This window comes from Phytophthora infestans, genomic scaffold (genome assembly GCF_000142945.1).
Source record: "Phytophthora infestans T30-4 supercont1.719 genomic scaffold, whole genome shotgun sequence".
In the NCBI taxonomy this organism is placed as follows: domain Eukaryota; phylum Oomycota; class Peronosporomycetes; order Peronosporales; family Peronosporaceae; genus Phytophthora; species Phytophthora infestans.
This window is the reverse complement of record NW_003303075.1, coordinates 35,075-42,195: the sequence shown is the minus strand read 5'-3', so window position 1 is coordinate 42,195 and position 7,121 is coordinate 35,075. Positions and strand designations below refer to the sequence as shown.

The following is a 7,121-nucleotide window of genomic DNA, read 5'->3' as shown; positions in this document are numbered from 1 at the left end:
GTCATAGTCCAATTGGCTAATAATGGTCTGGCTCCCCATATATCAGCCAATGGCATGACAGCATTTCAGCACACGCTAGTCGTGTGCTGATGCACCTACTTATGTAAAGAAATCTACCTACTTATGTAATGGAGGGGCCCATTACACTGTCCAGGTGGCTAAGAACGGCGATGAAGCTGGCGTTCCAACAGAAGTGGAACACCTAGCCGTTCCAGACGAGCCGATGTCAGGGATGGAGAAACATGTCCAAGACGTTGATATGGACGAGTTGGAACCAGAAAAGAGTGGAGCGCTTCAAGCGCTGCCTCCTCCAGTGGAACCAAGAACGGCAGGATTGGAACTAACCGCGTGCCACTCGCCGCCAGAGGCGTCCTTCGAGGAACGTCTGGTATTCCACCCTGATACGGAACGCTCAAGAAGATCGCGGGAGCGGGTGTTCCAACATGAGAACGGAACGGCGGATGACGAAGAGCACAAGTCGGACGGAAACGACGGCCCGCCAGCTCCGAAGCGTGCCAGGATCGACAAGAACGGCTTAATCGCCGAGACAGTTTTAGCGTATGCTGCCGATATGGGAGGCGTTCCTGATACCCCTAACGCGCTCCAAGACGAAGCTGCTAGTGCTAACGCAGAGGAACGGCATCAGGGTATGAAGGAGAAGGTGCAGACTCACGCTGAGAACGGAACGAGGACTATCATTTCACATGGAACGCCTGCACGTCCTATCGAAAATCGCTGGGTGTTTGCCAAGAAGCGTGACGAGAATGGACAAATTATCCGATACAAGGACGAGCTCAAGAACGCCTTTAGGATGAAGAAACTTAGCGAGGCCAAGCTCATTCTGGGTACGGAGATCAGTTACGGCATTCCAGATGGAACGCTTATGATCAAGCAGACAAGTTGCATTGACGACGTTGTGGGACGCTTCAATGAGCATAACGCCAAGGTAGTAGAAAACCCATGCGCGTCAAACGTGAAGCTACATACGGCTGTGTTGCAGACGATCGAGTTGGAACGCTTCAACATGCAGTCGCAGCCGTACCGCTCCTTGCTCGTGTGTCTGGCGTACATGGTTCTAAGCCTGTGCACGAAAGAGATGCTATGGCCGCGACGGATGCACAAGGAGACGGGTCAAGAGCAATTGGAAGCGATAGAGATTTGGAAGGACGCTATCACACTGGAGAGGAACACTAGATATCACGCAAGCGCCAAGCACGTCGACATCCGTCAGAAAGTGGAACGGCTAAGGTGGACTACGGCGACGCGCAGTTCCAACTGGCCGACACGCTAAAAAAAGTCGCATGGGATGAAGACACTGGCGTTCCCAGCGCGATGCGACCGGTATTAAGAACAAGGCTACCGTGCAGTAGCGGTGACTGGGAATGTTGCAGTTGCACCGGCTCAGCACGGTTAGGCGTGACCGTTGGAGCGGTTACTGAACCGTTCCACTATTGACTGGAACTGCTTCTGGAACGCCATTGGGTAGTCACATGCTGGAGCGCTATGATTGGATGAAGACACACGGCATTTGTGATTACACCACACCTACGAGAAGACGACATGAGGAACAACAGAGAGATATTGTTTAGCGAGACATGTTGGGCAGTTTTGGTTAGCACTAATTTACTCACTTCGGTATTAACCTCTTACTCAACAAACCCCAAGCCAATAGACTGAAAATGCTGAAAGAAGTATGACCGCGTTTGCAAGGGGATGAGTTGTACGTGCAGCTCCGTTTCTGGGCGGAGTCTGTAATGGCAAAAGGGCCCATTCGAAACAAGAATCTTTTAAAATGTTTTTTTGCTAGGGACTTTGAAAGAAAATCTGTTATTTTTCGTATCTAAGCGGGAACTGAGATAATTGCCAGAACATAAACCTTGTCGACGAAGGGCGAGTAACGGCTAAGCGCGCGGGTATCACGCTGTACAATCCTTTTAAGAAGCAACAGCACAGTAGTGCCGGTGGGAAACGGTAAGGAAGTGGTGACAGAATGAACCTGACCTAGATTTGCGAAAAAGAAGCATTCAAGGCGCGTCACAATTGACCTTGGAAGCCGAGAACCAAGCTTCAAAGTGTAGTGAAACGCAAACTTTAGATACTCTGTTCCAGTGGTTCTAGTGCGCATTGGGCGATCGGAAAACATCTATTTAATTCTGCTTGGTTTCTAGCTCATAAAAAACCAAAAACGTGTTTTTTGCTAAGTTCAACCAGCTTCCAAGATTTTTTTTTCAAACAGCCAAACTTTTATTCTAACTGAGGTTATTGACCCGTTCGTGGCAAAGGCGCCTGGTGCGTCCTTAATGTGGGTTTGCAAAAGAAGGCACCGGATCAAGATGTCAAAGGGCGCCTGGTGCGCCCTTTTGCAAACGTTCAACTAATTCTGCTCCGTCTTTTAAAACATACGACAAACTGTTCGATAAGTAATCAGCCAGCATACGCTACATGTAGCTATAATGTATTCCTCTATGATTGTTGACACCGTTGATCCAGACACAGCGATCTAAATCCCGGGGAGATGGATCGGAACAGCCGCTACAGCGATTTGGACTGTAAATGAAGATACATGTACCGACTCAAATCCAAGTGGACGAATGTAAGCTCCGAGATCTGGGTATCGGGTGGCGAGGATGCGTGTGATCTAGAATCTACTCGACAAATCTCGGCGTATGCAAATAGGGATTCAAATATCCAATAAGATTGATGCCTTGGAGGCAAGGCGAGCGCCAAACCGGACGAGATGAAGCGGAAGAGTGCACGTGTGTTGGGAGCAGCGAAGTTCATCAAGATCCAGGCGTATCGATGACCCAGATAAATTTGTGGTCAGGGGTGGGTTTATCCATGATCGCCCACACTATTAATACAATGAGTACGTCACGGGTCCAGGGGATCCGGCGCTGATACATGGACCAAGGAGAGAGAGTGTAACGGGGTACAATCCAGTGTGCCCCATGTTACATAAAGAGTGACCCGTCACTCTTGTGGACACCTGATACACGGTACCAGGTGCTCTCGGAACCAGTCAGTGCATGACTACATGTACTTAGCTCCACTATAGGTAACCTCTGTTTTGTATGTGACCCAAGCTTATCTTACTTATAAATACATCAGTCTTAAATCTACTCCTCTAAGTAGCAAACCGTTCCCACTGAGGCCGGGAACACGTGAACTTACGTTCACTCGGGTAGTTAATACCCTTAGGCACTTCCTCTGTGCAAGGTGCTGTGTGACCCCGTCACAGAGAGGACGGCCCGAAGCCACCAGTTAGCGTTACACTTGAATAATAATTTCAAAATTTGAATGTTACGTTAGTTACTTCACTCCACTCTGGTTTACACCCACCAGTTTAAAGTGTAGAGAAAATTTATCTATACTTTTTCACGCATTGAATTAACTTACCGGTTAGGAACCAATTACCGCCTTTACTTTAGCTCTCGGTTTCAGACAGATTTCGGTATGAACTAGTACTGTATTACCAAAATATTAGGCTCACGTGTTTTGTTGCAGTTCTTACTGAGCCCAAAATGCGAAACTCCAGCCCTTGGGCTTACAGTAAAAAAAAAAAAAAGCTGAAAAGGCATGAGTAAAAAAACTCTCAGAACCCAGTTCCTGATTCTTAGTCAGAACCGTGGTTCTGGTTCGTTAAGTTTTTCCACAATACCTATGTGCACCACACCACTAATTCACTAAAGGGATCGATGGAGTTGTTTGATGCAATTGAGAAACTCGAGCAGCCGGGTCCTCAGACACACAGCGCAGCTGTCCACCAGAACTTCGACTTCGTAGAGCGACAGATACTGTTCGTGCAGCAGAAGCTACGGGAGTTATGGCAGCGAAAGCGCAGTATCGATGCAGAGGCCCCCGGTGTCCCCTATTACTGGGTCTTCTCAAAACTCTTGCGGCTCATTGAGGAGTATCCAGACGGTCTCACCGAGGCAGTGGTGGTCACTGACTTGGCCAAATTACTCAAAAACAAGGAGAAAAGAACCACAGAGCAAAAGGTGGGAGCTCCGAACAAGAGGAGAAAGATTCGAGACGACGAGGACATGGGCGATCTATTGGCGGAAGGGGAACAGGAGGCTCTACAGGCCAAAATCACGGGATACGGGAACCACCGCCTGACGATTGAGATGGCGAACGCAATGGACGTTACGGCTCACATGTGAGTGGTTGTATTATTTGACTCAGGATTATGTACTGGGTCTAATTGTGGCGAGCCAGGTATTTGCACCAGAGATTCCGATCGTGTGTGGACTTTTTGCATAGTACTTTGAGGTATGAACCCAGTAGGTGGGTGATATTGTGTGTGTGTGTGTTTTTAAATAGTGACGATGCTTACTTGTTGTTGATACAGTGTAGCCATGTTCCCTTTTCAGACAGCACGGGAAATTGCGTTCACCAATGCGAAACTTCTGGAGAGGAAGCAAGTGGGGACGACAATGGCAGCAGCAAGTGACCGAGTCCAGTTTACACTTTTGCCTACCGCTTTCTTAACTGCACGACTGGATGGAGCAAGACCGCTGGATCGGAGGCTATTGAGTGAGTCAATTAGCTTGAGTCAAGTGGATCAGTTGGTCGGTGGGGCTCAAGACCCTACAGCGGTTCAGCAGCTGCTCTTGAAGGCCAAAGTACTTGATATTGGAGCCATTCGACCTTGTCAAACGCCGTTGTACGTACACAGACAAGTGATTCTACTGGGAGAAGTTGATCAGAGCATTACTCGTCCCCCGCCTGGAGCGACACCCAACACGCAGAGAATGACACAAGGCTTGCACTTGATGGTTCTGTGGGACGACCAAGTGGCGCTCAGTCGCTTGTTCCGAGTTGGCGACACGCTCGCAGTTTTCCATCCGTTTGTGCACGTGTGCGACCAGCACGACACGGAGATTCTGCACATTCTGAACGAGTATTCATCTCAGCAGCGACTTTTGTATTTCTTTGAATACGGCAGTGCTACCGTGTTATTCTGCAAGCCATGTCGAGTTGATACAGCGACGACAACTACTCCAGCACGTGACCCAAATTATTGCGAAATGGAGCGGCCATTCTCCCGATTGGAAGAGATCAAACCAGGATGGAACAACTTCTCGCTGTATGCTCATGTGAGGAGCATCAAAGTCTCACACGGTATTCCGTTACTTGCGACGTTCTTTTACGCGTACTACGACCCCAAGACGAACCAGCCAAGCGACGTGAACACGACAGCGCAGCCTCCTCCATTGGACCGCTCCATCGTGTCGAAGTACTACCTGGTCGTGATGCTACAAGTCTACATCGCGGCCTCTCAAAGTCTACTGACGATCGAGGTAACAGGTGCGAATGCAGTGGCAGCACTTCGTCTTCTGCCTGGCCAGAGCGTCTTCCTGGATGGACTTGTGGCGATGGATCTTCAGTCCAAATCCGTGAGGCGATTCCGTGAACGAGCCTTCATGCCACCGAGCTCAGCGACTTCGGCTGAGTTTGCCTTTCCGACAGCAGCGTACAGCTCTTCGTCAACTTCCAATGTCGTCGTGCTGTGTTCGGATTGGGAAAGCATTTTCGGAAAGCAATCCCTATTCAGCAATAGTTCCAAGTTGACAGTGGTGAATACGACGTCTGGTCTTATGAACACTGCACTGGATCGGTCGACAACGCTGCATAGTGTCGCAAAGCACCCACTCGCGATGGTCGAAATGACGGTGACAGCAGTGGGCTGGCTGATTCCTGGATCGTCACACATGATCGACACAACTTGTGAGAAGGGACACTCCACCACTTCTGCGCATAAATCTTGCTCTCGACCATTGGAGATGATGCCCAGAGATCAAACGGCGTCGGGGCTGCCTAAGTGGAAGTGCTCCTTTTGTCAAGAAGTTTTCTTCGGCTTGGAAGACACGGTGCAGAGGTTTCAAAGCTTGGCGGTGACGGTAGAGAACGGACGATCTCAGAGCGCTCCATTGCTGGTTCTGTGTCAAGGTGACACAGTCGAGAGTCTGCTGGGTCTCCCTTCTGATGTCTACGTTCAACTGCCACTAGCAGAGAAGCGCAACACTCTCGAACGGGTACTTGGCAACGCGTTCCGACTCGTGCTTTCTCGCTGTGAACCTCTCCACGTCTCAATCTCGCATCGATCTTCTACTGAAGCCACGTTTATCAACCTACGGATGGACGTGGTACAGCCTGTCGATACTTTTGCAGCAGCTCACCACCTTCTAGCGTCACATCAACAGAAACTGTAGCCATCCTGAACGCCCCGACATGGCTACATCGTGCACTTGACAGATTGTCCCATACCGACAGAAACGATCCACCGAAATCAGACTTTTTTTCCATAAATTACTTGACTTTAGTAAAGAGCCTTACAAATTCGCAGTCAAACGCACATCTTTAATACAAGCCCCCTCTCCTCTCCCTCCTCACTATCGCTGTAACGTCTTCCAGTGTCAGACTCTCTGTCGCCCATGGCGTCTCCATCCGCTCGCGCTGCGTCGTCCCCGGTCTCGGATCTCCGCCACCAGCAGCAGGAGGCCCTGGGCAAGATCTTGAGTCGTCGATCCATGCGAGTCTGGTCCTCCAAGTCGTCCCAGGAGCGGAGAAGTCTCGCCGAGAGTCTGCTGCAGCTCTTCTCGAGCGGATCCTCGTCTTCTGCAGCTTCCAGCGCCGCTGAAATTGCGCAAAGACCCATCACACGTCGTCCAGGCGTGGAAGAGATCAAGAACTGCGTTCTCTCGAGCGTGTACCCATGTCTTCCGCCTCAATGCGACCCTTTACGTGGCGAGATCTGGCAAGTGCTATTAAACGTGTACAAACGCAACCAGCACGGCTCTGCAGCACAGGAATTCGACCGCATGTTGCAAAGACTCGGGAAGCTTCCTAGAGACCCTTTACTCGTGGACGAATGCGGCGATGTGGCCGAGATCCTGGAGCCTTCAGACCTCAAGAGTAGAGAGAGGGTGCAACAGGAACTGGGAGGTGCTGCTCATGTGGTTCTTGAACACAAAAGAGTGTTGGCGTATTTCCACGGGGCCATGGCTCGAGGTGGAGCCCCCATTTTTCCTACTCAAAATGGTCGCTTGGCCCACGATCTAACGAACTGGCTTCTACAAGTATTTGTGGCCCATTTTCCCTGGCCCCATTTTGGGGGG

At 50.1% G+C, this 7,121-nt stretch overlaps 2 protein-coding genes across 2 annotated transcripts; both read left to right on the top strand.

Moving 5' to 3' along the window:
- Window positions 1-3,695: 3,695 nt before the first annotated feature.
- PITG_21688 (uncharacterized protein) lies at window positions 3,696-6,215 on the top strand (the record flags this gene model as incomplete). The annotated part of the gene is made up of 6 exons (XM_002996867.1): window positions 3,696-3,735; window positions 3,784-4,159; window positions 4,219-4,287; window positions 4,352-4,979; window positions 5,037-5,334; window positions 6,121-6,215. 6 exons carry the CDS (start codon window positions 3,696-3,698, stop codon window positions 6,213-6,215), a joined length of 1,506 nt encoding a protein of 501 aa, XP_002996913.1.
- Window positions 6,216-6,437: 222 nt separating this feature from the next.
- PITG_21687 (uncharacterized protein) lies at window positions 6,438-6,970 on the top strand (the record flags this gene model as incomplete). Its single annotated transcript, XM_002996866.1, has 2 exons — window positions 6,438-6,866; window positions 6,929-6,970. 2 exons carry the CDS (start codon window positions 6,438-6,440, stop codon window positions 6,968-6,970), a joined length of 471 nt encoding a protein of 156 aa, XP_002996912.1.
- Window positions 6,971-7,121: the final 151 nt, after the last annotated feature.